Raw genomic sequence first — 27,839 nt, forward strand, 5'->3', positions numbered from 1 at the left:
TTACTTATTACTTATTTTATTATGTATTTTATTACTTATTATTAATTATTGTAGAAGTACAGACATTAAAGTAATGGCATAACACAAAATTACTAATTTTTTGTTCCTCCTGTTAAAGTTCAACTATTTTAAAACAAATCCAATTTGAAAAACACATCTTACCTTTCAGAGGCACAATTATAAAAACAATTAGTATTGACATTCCAAACGGCACTTTGAAGATATGAATAGAATGTTCTCATGACCTTAGGCTCACACCGGTCCTCTCATAGAGGAAAGCAGTAGAGCCGACAGTCGTCAGGAAGCTGCAGCATCTGGACAGGCACAGCCTCACCACCATGATTTGGGCTGTGGTTTGAGATGGAGCTCACTCTAACACATGCTCAGAGTGTACACCCACACACATTTAAGTGCATACCAATGTCCCACCTCATGCCATACTGACTGAAAGCTGTTTCTGTGAAAGAATAACACTCACCTCCATGATTACAACAGGAATTGTGGTTTAGTGTCATCTTTACCTGTGCATAACGCGTGACTGAATTTGTTTTGTTCTTTTTGTTAACTTCTGACATTAGTTAGTATGTTACAAGGGAAGGCATTAACGTAATTTCATGCCTTTATTGTGACCTTTTAAAATGCGAAAAGTACCTTATTAACTTCATGGAAAAAATTTCAAATTGCTTTGAGTTTAAGTTGGTGAATTTTAATTGTGAAGCAAATGCATATCAGTATGCTTTTTTTTTGTAAATTTGTATCAATTAGCACTTTGTAACAAATAATTCTTTAAACATAAAGCTGTGGTAAAGCATATTTTTATTGAAGCCCCTTCAGGCGCTGGGCCAGTGGGCGGAGCACTGAGTTCATTATCAGCAAAAGCTCATTTTAGCCTAATCTATCCGGGGGGAAAAAAAAGGAAAAAGGGAAAAAGTAAAGGATCAGGGTGTAAACCAAACGGCAAGTAAATTACCTTACAGTGGGTTCCCTCATAGATGTAGTGCAACTGATAAATTAAAGAAAGCTTTTATTTCCTCTGGCTCAATGTGGACACAGAAAACAGACATGACAAGGCAGGTTCAGTTGTGAAGCACAACTTATACAAAGTACTTTACAGGGAAAAATTAAAAGCACATACCAATACAAAAATGCTAACAGTAAAACCACAATAGAAAAAAAATAATTTATTAAGTTACAGTAATATTACATGCAGTAAATCATGAATTATAATTAAAATCACTTAAAAAACAAGATGAATCATAGGAAACAAAACAGATCATTTCATATGATTTTATTCTGAAAAGGTTTTAAAGGTTAGGGTATTTTTTGACCACTCCTTTACTCTCCTTTACTTTCCTCCATCCTTCACTGTCTCCATTCTTCTGTCCAAAGATAGAAGATCACAGCCTGAACTGGAACAGCTGTCACGCCACAGCTCTCTCTGTCTCTTTCTCTCACGCCACTTTTATTTATAGGCACAAAGAAAACCATCTGTGACGTAACATCCTCTAAGTGGGTAGAGTATTTAAAACCCAAAATGTTGGCTGTATTAAAAATAAAAGCCTGCCAACACTAAACATCTGTATCATTAAGGACTGCTGGAGTGTTATTTCTTATCAGGGGCTGTAGAGGATGACAGCTCCAATTTAAATTACCATCACGAAGTGCTCCAATGAGAAGCTCCTGCAAGACACAGAAAGTAGAGAGAAAGAGACCGGAAAAAAGGTAAAATGATCTGTGTAGAGCCAAAAGTTTAGTTAGTCCTTAAAGACAACACTTCAAAGTTGACATTTTGCCCACCAAGGAGTGCTAATAAACTTAAATCACTGCCTTTGGTTAATTGCACCAGAATTAGCAAATAATGTTATCCACACACACACAACATCATCATTACATCCTTTATTTTGAGCTACACTGCATATAATGCACATGTTATCTAACTGGTAAGAACTTGAAATCAAATGGCTTAAAGTGAGCCCGAGTAAAAACAGAGACAATGATCTATTCCAAGAACGATGAAAGCTGGACCATTATTAATGATAGAGAAGGAAAGACATTAAAATAGGTGGAGGTATTTAACTGTTTGGGATTGATGATCAACTCGAAGGGAGGTTGTGAAGTGGATGTGAAAGCTGGAGTGCTGTGTCCTGATGTAAGCATGGACACGCAGACGAAAGGAAACTGCTTGAAAGAATGGAAATAAAGATGTTAGCATGGATTTTTGGAGTCACATTTAAAGAAAAGAAATTAAATGAGGAAATGCGTTGGAGAGTTGGAATTGTCTGCATCACAAAAAAGATACGTGAAGCAAGATTGAGACAGCACGGACATGCTCTTCAAAAAGGAGATGGCGAGCACGCCAAACGAAATATGGATGTGTATGGATGATGTAGTCGATATGGGCAGAAGAAAAAATGTGCCTGTGTTAATTTTTGGTTTGCATTTTTCAATATATTCTGCACGTAATGTTTACCACTGTGACCAACTAATTCAAAGTCAGGTTGTCAGTTTGCATATTTAACGTTTACTATAAAAAAAATCTGTTCTAGGCTGCACTGAAAGACAGGATGCTGAAAGATTCAGGTGGACAGATGGGTCAAAAACAGTCTTTGCACTTCCTCTGGCTGATTCTGCAGAGCTATCTTCCCTGCTGATGGCTTTAGCTTTGTAGTTGGCAGTTTGTTATTCTGCTAAAAATTCACACTCTATCAGCACTTTTTTCCCTACTCATTAAAAAAGAAAGAAAAAAAAAACAATGTTCTCCCTTCTTCCATGATCTCAGATATTTTTCGGGTTTAGCCAAGTCATCATTTCCAATGAGAAGCCGCAGTGTTTTGTTACTTTGGACTCAGTGAACTGCAGTGCTGAGGTAAACAATAGCACTGACATAAAAGCCCTCTCTGTTAGAAATTAATGTTAGAGTTATACCTGATGATAGAATGACGAAGGAACAAGACAAATAAGTAAAAACAATAACAAAACTCAGAATCATGAGAAAAAATATTTATTTTTTACATCACAGAATAAACTAAATTTGTTTTTTCAGGCCCTTTTCTTTTTAAACCCCACTGGAGCTGACAACGTTTTCTTGTTTCTCTCCCCACAACACATGCATTTTTCAGCAGATGTTACAGGTTCTTCTGTCCCAGCTGTCAGGTAAAACTGGAGGTGTCCCCTGGCAATGTGCTGAAGCAGCCTGCATCTTCAAAGCGAGCTGAACCAATTAAATCTAGCAGAATGCATTTTCTCATTAAAACATAAAAGGTGAAGCCCCAAAATATGACCATCTGCCTAATCGCCAGCGTCACGGCCACTTCAAGTCAACGATGCGTGAACTTTTGTGTGTGTCAGCTGCATGCACAGTGTATTTTATAAGAAAAACTGTATACTTTGTCCTTATATTTGAATGCATTACAAGCAATTGAAATTGATATTTTTTCTAGTCAGCAGCTAGAAAGTCCACAAACTAGACACATGGCATCAAGGTTAGCATTTGATTCATTTTAACTAAGGATTTTAAAAATATCTTCTGGTAACCAGCTTTCTTAAAGTATGTGGAAACCATGGGCATGAACTGTGCTGTACTTGCTGCCACACTCAGACATCTCCTCTAATTATTTGTAATGCGCTCGAGTTTACTTTTCCCACACGTCTGCCTGAATTAAAAAAAAAACAGTTTAACTTAAGATGTTTGTTGTGGTTGTTGCCATGGAGACGCCGCTTTCCACACTTCCTGATTCTTTGCAGACTTTTACTCACATACTCAAAACCATTTAACCACTCTTAACTCCATTTCACGTTCTGCTTCAGTCAGTGCAATCAGAGGCAGCTAATAAATGCCAGTTATTGTGTGAAAACAAAAACGACAATTTCTTTTGAGTCTAAAATATTTATTTTACCCATTTTGTGGGGGAAATTGTTTTGTGACTTAAAGTTACTGCTGGGTGATATGGAGAATTTAATAAATCATATAGATTAATTTATATCACAATATACCCCAATAACGAACGTTTTCAGTTATTCTCCGAAAATGTCATTGCTTATCTTTCTCCAACTTTACTTTGAAATGACATTTACCTGAACTCTCATGAGAAAGATTAATTTTAGTGCAGCAAAATAAATGTATCAAATGATAATTACTGTGGTGGCATTTTTTTCATTCATACAGTTGTTTAAACGGAATTTCCTAAATAAACTCTATTTTGAACATGTTTTATAAATGCACAACAGTTTCAAATTTTGCACAAAAAATAAAAACAAATTATTTTCAGTTTTCTAAAATCTGCAACCTTGTAGTGCAAAGTGTGCAAACCAATATAATTGTATAAAGTACACAATCGGTTTGAACAGAACCCTCTAACAATCAAGCTGTGACTGGATCCAACAAAACAACACATGGTCTTTGAATTACTGTAATTTTCTCACTGTTTATGCAATTAATTCCAACAGATTTGGTAGCAGAGAAAACTCTAACCCTACTATTCTAAAGCTTTTAGCACTTGTTCAATATTGTAAAGCATGTCGCAAACCTGCGTTACTCACAATCAAAGAGCGTAAAGCAGCGTCATGTCGCCAAACCACAAGACAGAGTGTAACTAAAAAAATGTCTTTTTAATTCTTCTTTATATTCACTTATATAAACTTAGTGTGTATAGTGACAAGACAACACTAATACCGTTTTTGCAGGCTATTGGATGACATAATTGTTGTAATAATTGATAAAATTAGGTCAGAAATGATAGAAGAGGAATGGCATTGCAGTTGTTGACCCCACGATCACCCAGCATTAATTTAAGTCGTCATTTTTTTTTGTGAGTTTGAAACCTAATATTAAACAAAGACACACAGACACCAGGCCAACTTCAACACAAAAACAGCTGCTTTGTTTCCATAATGGTTTTCTCTGTAACAACTTTTCTCCCTACACTTTAACTGAGGGGGTTTACATGCAGCCTCTTAAACTGTGTGTGTGTTTGGGTGTGTGTGTGTGGCACATGTGCAGACAAGGGGATGACTTGAGGAACAAGACTCTTGTTGTTGACTGCAGTCAAACACAGAGAAGCACACAACTGCATGAAAAGCCCCTTTTGATAAGAAACTGCCCCAACTGTCACTTGAAGAATGAAGGCCTGGACGGGGTGAACGGTGGGGGCTGGTCAGTTGCAGGCAACATACGAATGGTATAAGATTTTAAACTAATGCATTTTCTTGCTTATCTGTGAGAACAAATTCAGGAACGTTCAGAACGCTTCTAGATGTTTTTTGCTCATCTGAAAGCTGGTATTTCTCTTACTTGACCCTATTGTGAGATAAATACAAAGAGGTATAGAGAAAGGTAGTGGGAGTCACAAAGAAGTTAAAATGCAGTTGATGTGGACTTTTAGCTGAGCCTTAAGAACCAATATTGTCACGTTTTTAAAACTATTAAAGTTTTGTTTGCCCTTAAATATGATTGTCTCATTTTTGCAAGTTTTTGCAGATCATTTACACGTCCGATAAAAACCACATTTTTGGTCTGGGGTCACCCTGAAGCCATTAGATCTTTTTTTTCATGAATTAAAAGCTGCGTAAGGTTTACAGTGCAGTGGGAAACTCTGCAGCCTCTACCCCACATTTAAATGATGCAACTCTGTCTGCAGTCAAGATCGGCACGAGTCTGCTGCAACACGTATCAGTTTCTATAGCAACTGCCATCCACAACCACTCCAAAAATCAACTTACCGGTACAGGTTTTTTTGACTGACACAGACTCCTGTAAGTGTTCAGTTTGTGTTTGGGTAATAATTTCAGTATTTGTGAACTGAATTTAAATGTAAAAAAGGCCCTGCAGCTCTGGGCAGCTCTGCTACCATCAGTGTAAACGTGTGTGCGTGGGTGAATGGGATAAGTGCTTCATAGGTCTTAATAAAGGTAGAAAATTGCTGTTGAGGTGACAAACCACTCTGTTCTAGTTAAGAACAGCAGTCTAACATTTGGAGGTGCTGATTTTTATCATGGCTTCCTCAGCCTCGGTTCCAAACTGCTGCAGTGGGTGCTATAGGTCACATCTTAAGAAAGTCAAAAGAACCATCTAATCTGCAAACAGCAGAGATGCAAATTTCTTAATCCCAAAGCCGGTTTTTTAAATCATTATTTTCTGGGGGGAAAAAATCAGTTCATTTCTGTTACAAACAAAGATTCTCACAAATTCATAGCTTTTTTGTGAATTGGGAACAGAATCAATGGATGCAGAGAAGCAGAAAATATTGATAACTCATCAAAATTGTTTCATGAAAATAACCCACAATCTCTGAACTTCTTTCTTATTTTCAAAGAACATAGAATGATCTGGTTACTGTGGATAATTTCACTTTACGATGTGAGCAAAAGCTAAAGCGACCCCGCTTGACCTGTCAGAGTTCTACGTCTGCAAACACGTAAAACACGCAGCATCAAAACATGAATTGGAGCGTGGTGGAGCTTTAGGGAAAAGACAGGGTTTGAACTACAGAGAGGGGCATTGTGGGACTCAGCTGCATATTGGCAAAGGTTCAATCACACAAACAGAGACTGATTTTCCAAGCCAAGCACACGAATACATCCTTACAACTAAAGATATTTTGCAGATAAGCAATGGAAAAACTGCCTTCAGACTAAAAAAAAATCAATGTAATCTATGATCAGTTTGCACAAACTACATATGCCATAAATATTTTTTCTTCTGACACTATTTGCCATCATTCGGATGGGAAACTGAAGCCTAGAAAAGTGACTGAATAATTAATCAACAAGACTTGTCCTCTATATTAAAAACCAATAAACCTTCGTGTCAGTGACATTTATAAGTGACAGATTTAACACCACTAAATTGTTTAGCACCAAAAAATTTATTTTAATTTTGAAAAGTAATTAAGAAGCATTTATTTTAATATAGATATTTAAACATTTTTTTTAGAAAAACCTCTATTTCATCTTTGTTTTAGCCAAAACAATTAGATGTATAGTGGAATTTTTACACAGACTAAATTTTTTTAATGTGTCTAACAAATTAGATAAAGAAAAGGTAAAATTATTTGTAAAGTTTTAGTTTTTAGGTTTAAAAATATTTTTAATTGATTTTTTATTTGTGTCACGTATGTATAAAAAGTGCTTTATAAATAAAGTTTAATATATTGGATTTAATCTGCTTGACTCCATTTTAAAACTTCTCAAGTCCTTATTGAGACAAGGAGCTGTACTTAGACACGGGAGTGAATTTATTTAAACTTTTTGGCATTAAAAACTTGAAATGAGCAGCTGTCCTTGGAGTGAATTAAATCTGACTTTCATGAGACTACATTATGCATGCACTTCTGCCACGTCGGTTGGAATCACCTTTTGAGGATCTAATGAGGCTACGAGCTGTTTGTCCTTCACACACATCCAGTGTAGACATTTACTTTTGATGGACAAGTAAATTCAGAGATGCAGTCAATAATCTAAAGTTTGATCCATGCAGTTTAGGATATAGCATTATTTCTAGAAATCAAGATAGACTGGCATTAGCTCTGTTTTAGATATGAGTTAAGAACTTAAAAGAATTCTAAATTTTCTGGTTTTAGTAAAAAAAATTTAAAAAAAACTTTATTGTATAAAAATAAGATGTGTGCACAATATCTGCCTTAAATGTTTCAGTTAATTTTTGCTAAATGTATGTTTCCTCCTTTTTTAACTAGCTAATATACAGTATTTATGACTCAAAAAGAAATATTATAAAAGGATCATCCTTACCTTAAATTAGTTTCACTTTTGAGATGACAAACAACAGAAATATATATCTGTACAGAAATATTTAGGATAGTTAGTCATGAATTGATAGGAAAATAAATACATATATGCATACATCCAGATACACATGTAAATAATTTAATTATAATAACTCCTAATCATGTTTGGACTGTTACATGCAGTACATGACACATTTAAATCATTAAACATTAAGTTTGCCAGAAAAGGAGTTGAATTACTTGCTTTAAAGTGAGTGGGATGAATTATAAATTCCCACTTCTGTCATTCTTATGTTTTTGATCAGTAAGCTTGAAAGGAACAGGGAGGAATTGAACTTATGCAATGCCATTCCCATTATTCTTTACTTAACTATTTACTTTTTATTTTTACATGATTATCATGATCTGGTCCTTAACTTCTGATCAGTTTTATAAACTTTACCATTTTATTATTATTTTTTAATAATTAGTTGCGTCCTTAACACTGAGTTAAGTTCTCCTTTTTTCATCTGTCCTTCTCAGGTGGCCAAGGACGTGTCCATCCGTCTCCATGCCCAGCTGGACAGTGTGGAAAAGAAGAGGAGTCGACTGGATCAGGAAAACGAGGAGTTGAGAGTCCGACTGCAGGAGCAGGAGGTGGCTAAACAGGTTTTGCAGCAGGAGGTTGACAAGGTAGGGCTGGAATTTTGCTGACTGAAGCCTATCTTTTGGGGCACTCATGATAACATTGGGGGACATGGGTACGTCTATGACAGATCTTTTTCTGTAGAGAACAGTACATTCATGTTCAGGAAAGCACAAACTTGTAAGGACTGCTCTTGTACTTTGAGTGTTGGACTGAAACAAACAAAATTTCACTTTAGTTTAGCTGCAAATGAACAAACGACAAAGAGGCCAAAATATATTATTTTAAAGCTTCTCCTTTTTGAACTGATTACATGGATAAAAAATCAGCCTGAGAAACATTTGTTTTTAGCCTATCGCCTGCTTGGATGTTTGTTGGGTCAGTTTTCTTCTTTTTTTTTTTCTTCATTCCGAGCCTCTGGAGAGTTTGCTTCAGATCTCATCTCGTGTTGACTTCAGTTGTGACATGCAGCTGCCACTCCAGGGACTTTTCTGTCAAACCAAGTGTGGCCGAGAAAACACTGCAAGAGTGGAAAATGACGTCAAGACAAATTGGCCTGAAAATAAATCAACCCTACCTGATGTAAGGCTAAGTCAGAAATAAGGAAAAAGCAGATAAATTGATGTGGCGCCATGTTTGATCTGAAAGTTCCTGATAGTGTTTTCACTTTTCTGTCTGAGTGGTGGAATCTAACATGATTAAAAGTAGAGGAAGAGGCTCCATGTGTTTATTCTTTTTGCTCCTTGCCGTCTGCTCATTGTCTGTTTCCTCTAATGTCAGCTGGTCTGGTCATGACCTTGGCTTGGAACCAGGCTTCTTATGTAGGTTAGGGTTGGATGGACACTTGGATTCCTGGCAGAATATGTAGAACTGTGTACTTCATTCTGGCTGTACTGTGCGTTCTCTCCATCTAATTGCCAGTTTGCAGTTTGCGGATAAATGGGAAAGGACGGGAATAGATGATCAGTGTTTCCATCACTCTGTTTTGTCTTCTTTCATTTGCATCATTTCATTGCGTCAATCAAACAGTTTTTGACAGAATTAGGTCTGTTCTTGCTAAAGTACTTGTTAAAAAAATGCTTTGCTTAGATTATTTTATTTAACAGTTTTTCTTTTCTGCAAAGTGTTGTCTAAAAAGTTTTTTTTTTGAATAAATATAGAATCTCCTCATTATTTACCAAATGGTTGTCATGGAAAATTTTAGCACTTTCCTTTGAAAGAATGTGTTTTTTAAACTACTGGATATTGGCACAGAATTGTATTTAGGATTTTATAGGCAGGGGTGGGACGGTGGCACAGTGGTTAGCGCTTTTGCCTCAAACCCTGAGGGCCCTGGTTTACATCCTGATTGGATCCTATAAGTATGAAGTTTGCATGTTCTCCATTGTGCATGCATGGGTTCTCTATTGCTTCCTCCTACAGTCTAAAAACAATCTTCATAGGTTAATTGATATCTTTAAATTGCCCCTGGGTGTGCATGTGCAACAGACTGTTCAGGCTGTGTCCTACCTTTGCCCAACAGTACCTGGGTTGGCTCCAGGTGCCTCGTGACCCCAGAAGGGATATAGCCAGTTCTGAAGATGGATGGATAGATGGATGGATGGGAATGGATGGATGGGTGGGTTAAATTGTGACGTTGAAGGGTATTCAGCAGGTTTTGGAAATGGATGGATTGATGAATGGATAAATTGGTGGATGGATGGATTTTATAGGCTATAAGTGCTTAATTAGATTCACTATTGGCATTGTGCACCATAGTGCTTTTGAGCATCTTTAACTCCCGGTCTACCTATAGCTGCTGCCAGACTAATCTTATTTAATTATTGTATTGCATGAGTGGGGATTGGTGTTTTTGTTTGTTTTTATGTACAGCAGCTTGAACTGTTTTCTTTTCAAGAAAAGTGCTTTAGAAATCAAATCAATTTGAATTTAATCTAAAAAAGCTTCAAAATAGAGAGAGAAATTTCCCTTTTTTTTAAATCAATTTTTGCTCTTTTTCAACCACTATATTGTTGGCTAACCGGATGACAACTGAACCAGGAGAGCCGTCTACCGGCTCAGACTTTGCACAACATGGGTCTATTCATTGTTTTTGACTCTTCCTCAGACCTTAGAAACCTGTGTTTGGACTGATATAATGCTGGGGATTGTTAAACAAAGATACATTTTAGTTACAGAAATGGAAAAGAGGAACTGTGAGGTTCGCTTTCCTGGCTTCCCTTTTCTCTCACTGCCTTGTCAGACAAACCTCATGGTTTCTGCAGAGCTTAAAAAAGAACTGATGAGCTAAATCTGGTGAAATGAAATAAACACAGTAAACAGCAGCAGGGCATGTATTCACACCACACGCGTTCATCTAGGCTAACGTGGGCTGAGGAGCATGCAAAACATAAACACAAATCCACACAGTGAAAGAAAGCCCAAAGGCCTTACAAAGCACACTTGTTGCAATTGCTGCTCGTAAAATAGTAAAACATTGATTATGTAGCCGCAGAAGCCTGCAGTCTGCACAGATGTCGATGTTCTTTGAGATTCCGGTTGTCTGCTGGCTAGACCTTTACTGAGCTGCAAGGCATCAACATTTCAGTGAGAACAGTACAGAGATTCTTTTCTGTCAAATTATTGCCTCTCGCTATTTGGATACGGAAACAGTTCCAGCTAAAAGGGAGCACATTATTCTTCTGATTTATGCTTCAAATCTGGGAGTCTTTTTTCCATCCATGCTTAACTCTGAGTCCCAGGAAACTCTAAAATTTGTAAAATAAAAAAAAAAAAAAAGGATTTTCAACACGAAACAGAAGATTTTAGAATTTGTGTTATCTCATGTTGATTGAAGCTATAAAACAAATCCCTCCCAGAGTTAGTGCATATAAGGTTTTACAAGAAAGGTTTTTAAGATATTTCTATGTGTTATGAATCTGACAAAATACTAGGATTCAACAATTTTCTTCCCCAGGATTTGTTTCAACCCTAATTTGGGGTTTTTGTTTTGGTTTGATGTATGATTTGTATATTACAATAAAAAAACTAAAACACATTTAAAAATGTTCTAATAAAGGAAGTAACAGTGTAGAAAAACCTTTCAGTTGTCTTAGTCCAAGCCTGTACACTGTCAAAACACAATAATAATAAGTAACTAGGTGCACAAATGTTTTAGGGTATGGGGAGGTAAGAAAGAAGAATAACTGTGAAAATAACAATAACAATAAAACAAACACCGATTACAATGGATGCGTTTTTGCAACCACGTAGAGTGTTTGTCTGTCTTTGTTGCTACACACTGTTCATGTCTGTTTAGGCTTTTCCTTACTTTTGTGGGCCTTTTGTTTTTTTTCCTCGTTGTTGCATAAATGAAAAGGGGTCTTTGCAGTCCTTTACTGGAAGAGTCATAATGTAAACAACATGTGGGTTTGACACTTTCAATGTAAATGCAGTAGGGATGAATTGATTCTTTTTCCACACGATTTGGTTCAGTGGTAACATGGTTCTGTTTTAAACCGAGAATTGTGGCATCCCTACAAAACTTAACATTGTTCCAGGTTTTTAAGCAAATGTAATAATTGCAATTTTAGTTTATTGCAAAAAAAAAAATATGACCTTAAGTCTCTCCATTCAGTGATAGTGTATCATATTTCTCCTACGTATCTTTGTACAACTATTGTTTAGTGCCGTGTTTAGCTGTACTAGTCATTAAATATTCAGTCATGGATGTCAGGAAGCAGAGCAGCTGCCTGCTAGATGATTAGTCAGTGGTTCAATTCAATTTCCTGACACATTGGATCTCTGAATAGGTGGGAATTCTCTTCAAACACTTGCTGAGTTGCAGTATTGGCTCTCCTCACCCTAAAATATCTAAATACACGATCCACAAAATTTAGATCCATATTTGTTTCCTTAAAACAGTTTCAGCTGTTTGCCTTCAATATTATCTGTCGTGATATAACCATAGCATTAGATGGTCCCCACAGAAAACATACTTTATGTGAATTGGATTCTTTGCTCTGTTATAAGCTTTTATTGATGAACGTGGAAATATTTGTACTAATGTACTGCTGATTGTGAACATTTGTACGTGCAGTCTGATTCCCTTCAGAGGCTTTATTTACTGTTGACTTGTGAATTTTCTAAAATATGACAACTTTGAAATAATAGCCTCTGTTAACAAAACTTGCCAACAATCAGTCAGTTTAGCAGTTTTTTCTTCACCAATCTTCCTTTGCCCCCCCCCCCCAAGTGCTCGTGTCTGCTCTCTTTATTTTTTTTGTCCACATTTACTATTGCCTCATATTATTTGTCCATCCTCTTGCTTTTTTTTCTTTATTTAAAGGTTTATTATTCTCACTGGGTCTCTCCTTCACCTCCTCATACGTCACCTCCTCCAGCCTGGCCTTACCCTCCTCCTTCCTCACTCTGTCTTGCTTTCCTCTCATTTTTCTGCCCGTCTGCTGCTCTTCACATTCCAAAACCATCGATCCATTCCAGCTGTTTGACCTTTGAAGGAAGCAAGGGTGGATTTGATAAAAAGGAGAAGTGGGTACAGAGGAATGGAGGGAAGTGGAGAAGTCCTACTGCTGGGAAGCAGATGATACAAAAGACGCACTTCAGGAGATTTGGTTTCAAAGATCGAGTAATTGGTAAATTATTAAGAGCTGTTAAGACACCTAGAAGGAAATGCTTATTTGTACATTTCATTTAAAACTTGTAATAATAATTCAATAATTTTGTATTGTTTTAAATAAAAAAATTAAGATCTGGTGCCTCAATTTGGCTTAAAACAAAAAGATTAAGAGGTGAAGAAAAATTAAGTAAAACAGCATGGGGACCAATTAGACAAAGGAGATCAATTAGGAAAGCATCTACAAAGACAAAATATGAGCTGAGAGAGGAAAAAAGGCATCCTGAGGTGAAGGGGAGGCTGACACATGAGGAGATAACAACCCTAACTGCAGACATTAATCCTTAACAACTGTGAGGTGAAGAGACAAAAAATGCAGCATGCTTTGGTCTTATTCTTTCCTGCCCATGCTGGCGCTCTGTTCGACTTCTGTTCTTAGTTTTTCTCGGAGTGGCGTGGTCTCCACCTCTCCGCGTGTTCCTCTTGAAGGTCACTCAGGAGGTTCCTTGTGCTGTTTCTGTGTGTTATTGTGAACGGGCTAAAGTATTCAGTTGCAAATGAGAAGGTCATCCTGTCTGCTTTTGTTAAGGTTCATTTTTTTCCCCTCAGTTTTTCACTGCAGGCTACAGCTACCTGTTTTTGCAAAATTCATAGCACACTAGACACAGCAGGCATGTTTGGATAAGGTAAAAAAGTTGTACTTTTTTATAGTCTACCTTTATAACTAATGCAGTCCTATGAACTCACAAAGCACTGAAATATTTCATTAACTATCAAATGGAGGAAAACAATCATTTTGGGCATCAGCTTGCATTATTTTTCTTAATTGCTTTTAAAATGCCTCTCTCCTTGAGTTCTCTTCTAGGAAACTGTTCCCTTATTTTTGACTTTCAGGAAGTGCTGCCCATTGTTTGGAGTGAGGATGTGAGGTAAAAGGGTAGCTGGAGGCTTTAGAGGGCAATTGAAGACCTCTAACGGAAAGTTGGAGCTCTCGTTCCAAGGTGTAAACAGGGGCGTGTTTTTGTAATAACAAACCTCAATTAACCTTTTAATAAATCCTGTAAGGTGCCTGAAAGACTCAATACTGACATGTTTTCTTCGAACCTTGGTCTTTTTTTAATCTTTTTTTTTGTATGTGCGGCGCATTGTTTGACTGAGGTCATTTTAAGGCGCCATAGAAATTGACTAAACTTAAACTAATAGTCCAAAAGTTTGTTAAGCACATTCTCATTGTTTCTCAAACAGTTGAAATTCAGATTATATTTGTGATTGAGAATTTGGAACAAAACAAAACAAAACAAACATTGCATTTGAGAACAGTATAGAAAACAACCCCCCACCACCTCTCAAATAAGTCAAAATATATTCAAGTCTAAAATGTTCTTTAAAAAAGCAAAAACTAATCTGCCAATAGGATTAGACAAATAGTCTTGCCAAGAGTTTTATTATTTATTCATCGCCGAGTTAACCATGCGACTCATCCTAGAGGAAGGATTGTTTCGCTGTGGCGACCGTTGATGGGAGAAGCCGAAAGTGGAAGAAGTTGAAGATTCCATTGGTAATTGGGCATCTAAACTTTAAAAACATTACATTATTGAATGCAAAAATTAAAAAAGAAAAACTGTTTACAATGGAAAAACAGCCCCTCCCAGATATAAGTTTGAACATTTAAAAAAAAAAAATACATTCTGCCATTAGGGTAAGAAAAATGGTCTTACCAATAATATTTATTGTAAGAAAAAAAATCTAGTCGCTAAGATATGTTTCTAATTAAGACATTAATACATTTTAAACTTCCTTTTGTCTTTTACTTTGAATTACTTTGGTGCACTAAGGAGTTTCCTTCATTCCTTCTTTCATTCGTGTTTTCTTAATTATTTTGCCTCTAAAAAACTTTTTTGATGAGATTATTTTTCTAGCAAGACAGAAAATAGGACACATTTTATGGAAACAAGGGTCTTTTTACTTTTTTAAGATTCCATTTCTGCAGCATCTGAGGGCTCAAGTTTTTGCTGATGTTAGAGGAAAATCAGATTGAAACAACAGTGAGGTGTTTTAGTGCAGCGTGAACTGTCGTCCTTTCCCCCCTTCTCCTCCATGCTTTCAGCAAACATGTCATGGTACCACAGGCACAGGCCTTTGGGACACAATGAAAGCTCTGTGTTGTGTTCAGGGAGATCCAGAAGAGTTGTGAAATGGGTCAGGGCATCAGAGCGGGTTTAAACTTGGTTTTTATCTGGGGCAGAGTGATTTATTAGAATAAAGATGAGCTTTGAGGAACTAGGGTAGACATCAGCCATGTAACCTACTGTACACCTGAGGCAGAATGACAGGGGTGTTGGAGAAACATGTGGAGACACAATTTGGGCTTTGATAGAAAAAAATTAATAAAGAGCGAGGTTTTCTTGAGAAATTCTGCAGGATGATCAGAAAACTACAGGATGATATGTGAATTACTTTAGCAATTATACCATGGTCCGGGTGAATACTCGATTCTGATTGGCTGCTGGGTGTCCATTAAAAAGTGATAATGCACACCTAAAAAAGAAGTTCCGATCTCATAGCTTAAATGTTCTGTATCACTGCGCTGGCTTCTTTAAAACAAACTTTTGCTTCTCCATCTTGACTAAAAATAAAACGTTTGCCGCTGCAGTCGAGGTCATCAATAGGCTCAGCTGGCTCAGCGTTGTCACGTTACTGTGACAGTTGGCTTTTTGTGAAAAAAGCAATCCAAACCGAAAAAAATAACAATAAAGTACTAAAAACGGATTGAATGCTTATTTCTTTTGTAAGTGACCATGGTATAAGCGAGTTAATGGCCTTCGAAGTTTGCATTAACAGAAATTAATGCACCTCGCGGAAGCAACCGTTCGACGCAAAGCAGAGGATGGTGCAGGCTTCCACGGCGAGCGTTAATTTCTGATAATGCACACTTTGGCGGCCATTGACCCTTAAATATAGTGCTTGAAGTTTGAATAATTTGAAAAAAATGAAAAATGATGGGCAAACCTTAAAAACTTACTTAGCCAGTATTTTTGGTTGTCCACTGAAACTGACTCTTTACTGAACATAAACACAAAAAAAGGAGAAAGATCAATAATGGTTTGTTATTAGAAAAGAATTCTAAATAGAGAACATTTTAACCAAAAAACTAACAATAAAACTCCGTTTAAAATAATTAGATTGATCAGATTCTGTTTGCTGATGTTTTAAACCCTTTTAAAGTAAAAATGTCAGTATTAATCGTGTATTTTGTTAAAAAAAAAAAAAAAACGATTTATCTCTGAAATTTTATCTGTTGAATCGTTACGTCTTATATCAGGGTAAAACAGATAAAAGTTGACAAAAGCAGCTATAAAGTTTAGAAAATAATTAAGAAACAGGGAACTTATATGGACAACGAGAGAAAAAAAAGAGTTTTTTTTTGTATTAAAACAGAAAGACCAAAAATAATAAGAGGCTATCGCCATAAGGATGGGGGTGAGGGGGGATTGGGAAGAAGAGTCGGCTCTAGAGGAAACAAAATGGATGGAGGGAGAAATGGAGAGATGGAGGAGGAGGGGGAAAGACGAGGGAAAATCTTGCCGGAAGGGTTTCTGGGTCGAATTGAGCTTTGCCAGGTACCACTGGGACACACAGAATTCAAACACTGACACACTGGTGTTCACACACACACATACTGAACACACTGTAAAGTGCAAGAGCTGAGAGTATTTTGGGGAATTTAATAGTCTTATAGGCAAACATCCATCTGAGATTACAGAGATAAAGCGACAGATCAGAACAAGAGCAATGTGAAGAAAAAAATGCACAATTTTCAATTTTTTTTTTCAGTAAAAGAAACCCCAAAATTATCTGGATGACACAACACTTGACTCAAAAGAGAAGTGCAGTGTCTTTTTTGAAATTGCAGGTGTAGTAAAGTCAAAGCAGACACTTTTAGTGTTAAGGTTAATCTTATTAAGGCATTGGGATGCAACAAATCACTTTTCCCACAATTTGGTTGATACCCTAGTTTTTTCGGGTCACGGCTTTTTTTTGGTTGGATAAAGCATTTGTGTATTACTACACATACTAAAAACATTTTTTTTAATTCAGAAAAATTCTTACTTTAATTTGCTAAAAAGCAAGTAAAACTGTGAAAAACTCTTTCAGTTGGTTTATACTAAGCCAGGTGTTATTTTGCATAAAAATAAATAATAAATCCTTCTTTAATTTAGCACAACACATGTATTTGACACTGTCAATTTGAAAATACTGGTGTGCATTACGGATGCCACGATTCACGTACAACACAATGCAGTCCAGTAGTGTAGCATAACGGTTTGGATTGAAGAATTGAAGCACTTCTACTCTCCTGTTGTGTCTTTTCTAGTTGAACTGATCCATTTTTAGGGTCATGTAGGCATAAAGAAGTTCTGGATGGATTTACTTCAATGGAAAAATTAAGGAAAGTTTAACTTCAGAGGTTTAATTTAGCTTTTTTGAGCATTCAGAATTGATTAGTGCAAGATCTTCAATTTAGTTCAAGATTAGTCATGACCATGTTTACATATTTTAATATATACAGTACTCCAACAAAAAATGTGTTTTTATTGTTTTTAACCTGTTCTTGTAGCACTTTTCATATGATGGAGGACATTTATAAAGAAACGTCAGCTCAAAATTGCACTTCTGAGTATTTTTTTTTATTTAAAATGTTGTGAATTAGGAGCAGACAAAGAATATTTGTTTGAAGAGAGCTTATTTGTGACGTGGAAAATATGCTGGGCGGGCTACAAGCTCCCTGCTCCACTCTAATACATCCACTTGCAGACAAATAGATCCATGCACGTCTTTGTTTTCTTTGTCTAAGCTGGCATTTGGATGAATACTGTACGGCTTGAGAACTCTAATATTGCCCACCTAATTTTTTGCACCACTAATCTAAAGTTGGGGGTGTAAGGGGTTGTAAGCTTGTGAAATAGACCATAAACATAGGAATAGTGGAAAATGAGGGCCAACAGTCCTGCCCACAACTCAAAGGCGAATTTCTAATGACTCATGCAACTCTGCAGATATTATGTTCTAGAAAATGGCTTCTTTTTTAAATTTAGCGTAAATACAGTATAATCATAATTAAAATACCACTGGCAATGCTTTTAAAATAGATTAAGATGATCAGAGTGGGACTTTTAGTTAAAACTCAGTTCTAAATCAGGTGGAATGGAAAACCTTTTCTGATTTATGTCAGAAAATTTGGGCATGACTTTTGCTCACACTTTAGCCAGTTAGTTTATATTTTAAATTCAGCAGAGATGTCTTCTCTCCCTTATGCACTTTGATCAGCCTGCCTTATGAACAAACATCTGTTCAGATGCAGTTCAGTCACCCAAGTGGATTAAATTGAGGAAAATTCAAAAACGTAACAACCTTTATCCCTTTAAAAGTTTGACTTTTAGATTTTACTGAGTTATTTGAATTAAAATAGTTACCAAAAGTCATCATTCATAACATAAATTGTATCATTTGATTTACTATTTAAGTTAAATTGTGTTGCATAAAGAAATGCTCAGAAATTTCCATACCAGTAACCAGTTTTGTTTTATTATTCCTTATTTAATAAAAACAACCAAAAAAAAAAATAACTATAAAAATATCTAAAGCTGCTTCAAAAATATTACATCTTTTAGAGCCCTGCAGGGGGCACAGGGGGAATTTCACGGCCCAGTAACTGTAACGTGAGCCGGCTTGTGATACCTTGTGCACTGAAGGGGCAGAAAACCGGCAGAAGCCCTGATGGAGATGCTGCAATGTGGCCACTGTAAACACACGCAAGGGAAGAACAGAAGCCTGAAGGGGAAAAAGGAGGTGGAAGGAGGGCGGGATAGATAGACGGATGCATAGATGGAAGTGGGTGGAACCCACCAACGACAGAAACCCCATAGGGAGGCAAATCTGATAGAAACACTGTAAGTACCCTCCTCCTTTTGTCCCATCTCTTTATCTGATACTTGTGTTGCTGTTATTGTATATTTTTTTAAACCTCAGTCCACAATCCAAAGATACACATTTTAAAAATATATTTAGAAAGAAAAAAACAAGTTTCCTGTAAATTAATTGCCTTTCTATTTTAGAATCATCACAAAAATCCAAATTTGGGAAGAATTGCTGACCATATCCAGGCATTGCAAAGCGAAACAAACAGCTATTATTCGATTTTTTTTATTATCAGAATTTGTGATTGACTGCTTGGCTAAAAGCCCACCTCTGTCTGTTGCCCACTCTGATGCATTAGCAGAAAATGACACTCCACAGCCCCCTTTGTAACCTTAAAACGTTGCTCGAAGTGGTAGGGACCGCTGCTCTTAGCTGGACTATAGCTGAAGCATTTTAACCCCACTCAGAGGGTGGGAAAATCTTTTTTAAAGCCAGGAGATTAGATAAAAAATAGAAAATAAGTTCCAACAGTAAAAGCATGTAAAAGCACAGTGAAAGCATGCTGATATTACTGAGTTGGCCCCACGAGGTAGCAAACAGATGCAACGCAAACGCGCTCGCTGCAGGGAAAATGCAACAATTATATCTGATATTTTCTAGTGTCAGGAATAATTGTTTTCACTTTTTCCCTGCCGCAGGTGGGTTATTAAATAACGGGCTAAGAGATGCCCTTTTTGAGTCACAAAAGAAAACAGGATAACTAGTAAGGGTACATGTTCAGCAAAGCTGTCAATGCAGAACATTTAAGAAATCCAAGTATGAGTCTCTCCAATCTAGCTTTTGATTTTGTTAAAATAAAATAAAATAAAAATACAAAAAACTCACAGACGGCACCTTGATCATAAAATCTGGCTAAAAGAAAAATAATCACCATATAAACCAAACCCTGAGGAAAGATTCAAAAAGATTTCCTTCTAAATCAGCCCCTGTAACCTGACTGGATCTGCTGTATTGGGGTGGTGTAAAAGTCAAAGCAGCCATAAAGATTGGCTTGATGGACATCAAATGGAAAGCAGCCCCACTCATGAACGGAGCCTCCATATATCTTTGCAGGTGAAGTCAAACGTATTGTCGGTGGGATAGCCTTGATCCCATTTGTGTCATCCTGCAGGACAGCATTTTGGATGGAAAGGGTCAGGGACAGCTGGATTTGGGGGGTATTTGTATTAGGGGGCATCTGCTCCTCGTCCATTAAAAGATTTACTCCCATTAAAAGCTGACTGGAGAGCAGATTATCTCACCTGTGGGTGACAAAGAAGGATTTGCTGATGAAGCTTTAGTTTGCCTCAAACGAACAGAGCTTCCCTCAGCTCCATGGCAACCCACCGTTCACACAGCAGACACACATGATGGATTCAGCTTCATCACACTAAAGTGTCACCAAAGGCAGAACCCCGTCTGCGTCTGCCCTCTCAGCGTACATTGCATCATGCTAAGAACTCATCAATTAGGCAGGGTTTAAATACCTAGATTGTGTGTTGTCATCAGCTCAGTGGTCTATTATGGAGCTTCTGTAATCAGACTCTTCTGAGAACGGTGACAGTGTCTGGAAGTCTGACTCACAGGTCTCTGTTTACCTGGAAGAGCTGAGCCGTTGTAACTTTCACAGCACCTTAGCTTCAGCGCTACATTTTCATTTTTCTTCAAACTTTAAGTCACACTCCAATCATCTTTGATTTCTTTTAAAAGTATTCCTGGTGGTCATTCAATCAGGATTATGTTTTTAGCCAAAATTGAAAATCTAAAAATAGAATACAAATAGAAACCAAAATAGAAAGGGAGTTCATTTACAGGAACTGCTGCTCAGAAGGTACCCAGATCTGATCCAGCAACCCTCTAGCCAGAGGCCCGTGTTGCTAAACACGAGGTTATTACTGCCTATTTTGTTTTGTGTTGATGCAGCACATATTTCAAGTTAGTGTAGATAATTGTTCATCTTCTCCGCCTCAGGTTCAGCATGCATGTGGGCTCATTACTGGATTTTCACTGTCGGTGAGATAAATAAGCCCGAGCAGGTTGAAGGTGCTTTGAGCCAAATCAATAAAGTCATTTAAAGTTTTGAAAAGCAGAGAATCCCTTGGATTTAGAGGCTCCACACTTTTCCACGCAGCACCTCTAGTGTCGTTGGGGCCGACCTCGTTTGTGGTAGCTTCTGACTGGTTTGTACGACGGGGTATTAAGCCCATCATTAAAGAAAAATATATACAATAAATGGATACGAATAAACTTGTAAAATTAAGAAAAAGAAGTTCAAATTGTACAAGATTCAAGTCATACAGTTACAATTTTATATGGCAAAGAATATAAAATAATTCAACAATTGACCAAAGTAATGCTGTAAAGTTATGCTTCAAAAAGTCATAATTTTCTAAGGAAAAAAGTCATGCTTTTCGAAAACAAAATGCTTCATTTAACTTTTACAATGCTTCAGGAAAGTCAATCATTTAATTTACGTTAGATTTAAGTTGCTAACAATTAAAAAACAACTTTTTTGTAAATGAGCAACTTTGATTTTATGAACATACAACCTTATTGTCAAAAAAGCATGACTTTTTCCTCGTGAAATTACAACTTTTTAATCATTATTTAGGATTTTATTCTTGTAAAATGCTGACTTTAGAATAGAATAGAATAGAATAGAATAGAATAGAATAGAATAGAATAGAATAGAATAGGTCTTTAATAATTCCTGAGGAAATTTAAAAATTGATACTTTATTTGTCCCACAATGGGGAAATTCTTCTCCGCATTGGACCCATCCCCGCTTCATCCACTGATGTAGGAATACAAGTGACGGTGTGTATAAGCCATAACAGAGTTACAAAGACACAAATAACACAGTTACACCCACACAGTATGATTGATGGCTGTGAAATACCCAGCAGAAACTCATTAATCAAAACAGACATCTATATTGTGTTCATAAGCGATGAAATCAGTACTAGATTCTTTCCTCAACTCCTGACAGGAGAAGAATCGCCCGGCGTTTATTGCAAGAGGCTGAGAGGTTTATAATGCATTAATGGATGATGGATGTGGAGGTTTAGTGTACACGCATGATAAACATGTCATCTGCTGCGTGCTTAAGTCATGCTGTGGCACCACCCCCTGCATGAAGCCACAAAGAGCAAACCAACTGTGGCTGCGGGCCATTTTTAAATCCCATGTGCAGGCTGAGCTACAACAATGTGCCTCCTTTCTGCTCCCTTCCTTTGTTTTCGTCTCCCTTTTTTCCCCTCCTCCTTGCCTTTCTCTCCACCCTCTTCCTTCCTCTTGTCGTCTCCCTTCCTGGTTGCAAAGCGAGCCGGGCTGACATCATCACCGTGCTGCCGCCCTTTGTTGTGATGTGGAAGTGGAGACGTGGAAAGTGAGTAGCTGGCACCTCCCGCTGATGCTAGTCTGGTTGCACTACAGTTACTATGGCTACACCGCTGGTTGTCATGTGCGTTGCTATGGTTGCCCAGAAGGGGCTCTGGTGGAAGACAGCTCTGTGTGGTAATTTGTGATGGAAACTTTAGCGCTGAATGATGAGAATTTTTTTATTTAACGTAAAAATACCCCATATGCCAGTTACACTTTCTAAACACTCTTCCTTGTTTTACCTTGGTTTGTTTCTTTCTACCCATCTGTTTATTGAAGGCCTTTATTCTGGAGTATTAGCTTGTGTTCCATAAATCAGAGCCCCACACTGAGACTTTGTATCAGTTAAGCTTTGACAGGAATGCTGGTTCTCTTTCTTCCTCACTTCTTTATGTTTTTTTGTTTTTCTTTTTGCTATCAACCCTTCAACTGTGTAAACGGTATAAACAAATGAACGTTTTTAAAGAATGTTTAGGATGGGTGTTCTAGACATTTGGGATTGATCGGGATCACAGATAATCAAGTACGTCAGCTCTTCTTCCTCAAAAACAGGTGAATGCGCCTGCAGTGTTTTAGCATTCTCTTCTGGTTTGTAGTTACTTTTCTTTAATAGTTTGCTGGGCAGAAAGTTGTATCTTATAAATTGAGTTTAACAAATAAAATCTGATGGAAATTTAGGAAGGAGCTTCATATTGGTGCAGTGGTTAGCGCTCTCAGTTTGGATGTTTGGATGTCCTCCTCTTGAGTGCACGTTTTTTTCCCCAGGCACTTTGCTTTCTTTGCACAGTCCAAAGCTATGCTTCTTAGGTTGATTGATTTCTCTAAATTGCCTCTACGTGTCCATAAGAGTGTGTGGTTCTGCAATGGACTGGGCAGCTTGTTCAGGGTGTATCCCACCTTCTCCCAAAAGTAGCTGGCTTGGGCCCAGTAACCCTGTGACCCCAAAAGGGATTCAGTGGGTTCAGAAGATGGATGGATGAAATTTGGTAAAATATTAAGATTTCTATTTATTTTAATTTAGATAATTTCTCCTGATATTTTATTTTTGCTCTGCAATGCTTTATGGTAAAGGTCACAATTTAGCAGATCTTGATTTTCTTTTGGCTAATTTTGATAGATGTGAATTATAAATAAAGATTTTTACCCTCACAACCACGCTGACCGATCCAGTTATCCAGAACAGAAACAATCGAGTTAATGGAGTATTATGGCGGTTTCAGGAGTTTCAGTGTGCAGAGAAAAGCTGTAATAAAATCATGCACAGAAGGACTGAGCGAGATAAAAATCCAGGGATTATTATGGGCTGGTTTGGGTACTGGTGGAGGAGCTGATTGTGTAAGTGCTCATTGTGGTTTCGAGAGCTTCTAAGTTAGCCATGAGGGAAGAGAAAAAAAGAAATAAGAAAACTAGAAAATAGCTACTGCAACAGCAAGACTTTATGCTAAGCGGGACCAACAAGGATGAAGAAATGAAACAAACTTGGTAGATATTTAAACTCAAACACAAACTAAAACAAACTTCTTATGAGTGTATGTTTTGCTCCACTAAAGAGATGCATTTTGTGGGGTTTGAAGAAAATGGAGACAGAATTTAAATGAGGTTTTTTTATGATTTCACCTTTTAGTTGGAGCCACAGGAAGAAACTATTAGGATTTTGTTGTCGTTTGCCTTTCTAATGTATATTGCATTTATATGATCCACTGGAATATTATAGCAGAAAAGTGATCAATCCTAAAATGTCAGGTGCTAAACTAAGACCTTATTTTTTGAGAGAAAGAGCATTTTAAAAAAGGAACCTTTAGGAATCACTTAGTCTAATTTTAGGAACCAAATGAAAATAAAAAGAGCTAAACGCGAAACCAAAAATGAATAAAAAAACTATTTAAATTAAATTTAATTAATTTAAATGTAATCTTCAATTACTAAACAGAATACACACGTAAATGTAGCAACTAAAGAAATGCTACACATCCTGCAATAATACAGGGACTTCTTGTCTTTTTAAATCAACTTTTATCAGTTAAAGTTGATGCAACAAACAGCATTTTTCACTGTCATTTGTATCCATTAAAGGCAACTTTACAACCTTGTACAACCTTGAAAAGTATGTGTTAAGATGCAGACTTTTTGGTAAAGAAGATGCTGCATTTGAAGAAACACAAAAACAAAAGAAAAGAGCTTAAATAACAGAATCATGTGCCATAAATATGACTTAAATTCTAAAGGGAATCATTAAAGAACGAGTGTGTGGAGGGGTTGTAGAAATTCTTTAGCATAGAGGGCTGTAATCCCGAAGGAGCAAAGACTTACCTTTGTCCTTCTGCACAATGCTAAAGGACATCAGTGGACCATAATAGATGGGAGGACCATGGGACCATGACACCAGGAGTTCAAAAACATTATGGGCTGACTTTAATTTAGAAGCCCAGAAAGAGTGAAAGTTGGCAAGATTTTTCTGTAAGGACAGCATTTATGTGAAAAATAGATCCAAGGTTCTCCTTCAGGACGAAGAAAAAACTGTTTCCTTAACAGCAAAAACATTTGATGAAGAGCAACGTAGCAACGAATATTTGCCTTATTCTTTCCAAATTATTTTTTCCGGCCTAGTTTTATCTGGAAATTGTCCAGTTAAGCGGACATTTTTAATGAAAACAAAAAATAAACAAATACTTTTGTATATTTTAACACAACATAGCAAAGGCAAACTGCAAACTTGCTGTTTTCTTTCAGTAACATTGGTTTCAAAAGTAAAACTAGCAAAGACAACTTTAACAATATGAGTAAAAAATTACGGATGCAAAGATTTTGGTCTGTGTTCGATATATAATTTGTGTTTTACAAAAATCAGTAAAATCGTTTTATGATTTGCTATTGAACAAGTAAAAACAACATTTCAGTTGGCTTTTACCAAGCCTGGTTTAATGTAACAAAACAATATTAAATATATTGCATTTAGCTCAGCATGTATGTTTGATACTTTTAACGTAAACGTGTGCAGTAGTGATGTTACATTACACTTTCCCCAGGATTCAGTTCAATTATGTAACATTTGGATCCAGTTTTATTCAGGTCAGTTCTATTCAAACAACTTTATTTATTCCTGAGGGGCAAAACAGTAGCTTTTGAAAATAATTACAAGATGTAAATGCATTACAAAAACATACTATGTAATACTTCTGAAACTATGATTGTGGCTTTCCTGGCATAAACTGTTGCTAATGGTCTAATGAGAGCAGTCCTGACAAATGCAAAAGGCTCTAAATATAAATGTAGCCTGAAACGCCTAAAATGACTTGCAAGAGTTGAATACTGACTGAAGCGGGCGGCAGTGTTAGGCTGGTTTCCTCTTTAAAGTAAAGAAAAAAGCTTTGAAGCCACCAAAGTGAGCAAACATGAGAGACGCCAACTGATTATTCGCCCGGGCTGGACTTCAAACACACTTTAAACTTACTGAGCCTTTATGTCAGTAAGTGAAAGTAACTTCCGTTGTGATGTGAAATGTGTCCTACCTTATTTACCTAAGGTTTGTTCTCTCTGCCTGCAGCAGCCTCTCCCCCTGAGGACTGCTGTGTTCAGCTGCTGCGTTTTCCTCTGACATCAGGCTGTCGTGTGTCTGTGGGAATAAAGCAACATCATCACTGCTCAAGTGAACATCCATCCCTACAAAATGAGATAATCTGACTCATTAAAACCCATTGAGTCAACCCCGTGTTAATTAAATCAGGTCTGCTTTTAAAGTCCTGGTGGCCTACTTCTACTTCTGGATGGTCCTTTAAATAGGTTTTCCTATATTAGAGCAAACACTGCGTTCAGCAGTCAAGCACACCTAAACGTGATACCATGAAAATGATACGGACAAAGGATTATGCAATACCTTTCAGTTTATTTTGATATTTACATCTGCTGAGTGGTTTTTATCCATTTTTCAGGTTTAATGCAGCTTTCCATCCTTTTACACAGAGAAATATGATCTTTTACTTAAAGCAAAAGGCAACACTAACTAACAAACAGAGTCAGGAGACAGAAGATCAGGTCCAAATATAAAACTTGGTAAGGAAGTCAGAGTGGCACAAAGAAAACTTTGAGCTCAGTGCAGTGCTTAAGTATGCTGTGGCTGATTGAGTGAATGAGAGTCAGGTGTGCGGCATCCAGGAAGTGTGTTGTAGTGTGGTTAGAACCTTGGAGACAGAACTCTGACTTCTGACACCAATTCAGCTCAAAGGGCTTTCTATGAAATTCAGCATGTTTCTCTGCTGTAAAGGAGCTAACCTAAACAAAATAAATGCTAATAGCTTTTCAGTTCAATATGTAAAGTTCACTTTTTTTCCTTCAGATTTTTAAAACAGTGAAATGTTTATAGTGAAGCTGGTGAAGAATGAAGGCCTACAAAAATGTTTTGTCATGGGGATATCAGCCTGTGCGATATGCATATTGCAAAAGACGGCGATAAATGTTCACACGCTCCGATTTGTGTAATTGCTAACGGTCAGGCTGCATCTCAGGAGTGCACTGATCATGTGAACCGCCCCTGTGCGGTCCGCAGAATTTGGGAGGGGATCGAAAAACAAGAAAAAAGCACAAGACGCACCTGCATCTCCCCTTCGTTGCCCTTACCCTTAGGTGTTGTATAAATGTTCGCCCGCAGCATGTCGCATGTCTGTAGAACAAAATGTTGATGAAAATTTTTGCTCCATGGGCACACCAACCTTGACACTTCAGTCGAGTCACCTGTGTGCCCCGTACAGGTTTGCCCCATTTTTTGCTCTCCGACAGCCCGTATCCACCTGTAAGGGCAGTTGTGACTACGACTTCAGCATGGGTTTGGACTGTGGGGAGGAACCTGGAGTGCCCACAGGAAGGAGAACCTGCAAACTCCAGACAAAAATGATTCTGGCTGGACTTGAAACGGGGCCTTCTTGCTGCAAGACGAGAGTGCTAACCACTTAACCACAGTACAGTGACGATTTTTAGGAGGAAAATAATCCAGAAAGGTAGAAAAGAGACAAATGGGTAAAGAACCAAAGGAGGGAGAATTGCAAAAATATCAATAAAAAAAACAATGAATGCTAAAATATTGATTTTAAAAAGCAAAGCTATGCCAATTCATTGGAGGAACAGTGTTGGGATGTTTATTGGCACAACAGCAGAATGACTTCAGGACTGTGTCAGGAAACACATAACGAGGAAACACCTTGTTGATGCTGCAGGGTCCTGAAAAAAAGCCAAATCATTTCTCTTGTGCGGATTTTGTGGCTGTCGAGACGGCATCATGCCTTCTCTTCATCCCAAGAGATTGAAGCCAACCAGCCTGTCGTCTGTAATCTAATTTTTTTGTCACAGCAAATGGAAGAAGATTGTAGGAAATCTAGGAATCGAAGAGTGGGAAAAGTCTTAACATGAACTTCAGGTTGAGGAGGGCATCAAGCTTAGACTGCATTATCATTGTTTCATCTGTGTGTGGTGAACAGGGTTTTATCTGAACTGTCAAATACAGCTAAAGGTCACCAGGACCCTGTCA

The 27,839-nt window shown here is 37.2% G+C and overlaps 1 protein-coding gene and 1 long non-coding RNA gene across 4 annotated transcripts in view; one reads left to right on the forward strand and one right to left on the reverse strand.

The window, feature by feature from the left end:
* mtcl2 (microtubule crosslinking factor 2) overlaps positions 1-27,839 on the forward strand; it is a 79,136-nt gene that overhangs the window by 9,585 nt on the left and 41,712 nt on the right. For both annotated transcript variants that reach the window (XM_011476824.4, XM_020704474.3), the window contains exon 4: positions 8,265-8,414. In XM_011476824.4, coding sequence (XP_011475126.1) covers positions 8,265-8,414 — 150 coding nt within the window. The remainder of the gene's footprint in view (positions 1-8,264; positions 8,415-27,839) is intronic.
* On the reverse strand, positions 1,543-26,336 carry LOC144993929 (uncharacterized). 2 transcript variants are annotated; one of them, XR_013657228.1, is made up of 3 exons: positions 26,196-26,336; positions 25,840-25,934; positions 1,543-1,680 (listed from the first exon to the last, which is right to left on the reverse strand). It is a non-coding gene; the product is annotated as an uncharacterized LOC144993929 (long non-coding RNA). The 2 variants fall into 2 exon arrangements; XR_013657227.1 differs by having other exon boundaries at positions 1,545-1,680; positions 25,831-25,934.

This window comes from Oryzias latipes, chromosome 7 (assembly GCF_053564925.1).
Source record: "Oryzias latipes strain Hd-rR chromosome 7, Olatipes_Hd-rR_3.1".
Taxonomy (NCBI): Eukaryota; Metazoa; Chordata; class Actinopteri; order Beloniformes; family Adrianichthyidae; genus Oryzias; species Oryzias latipes.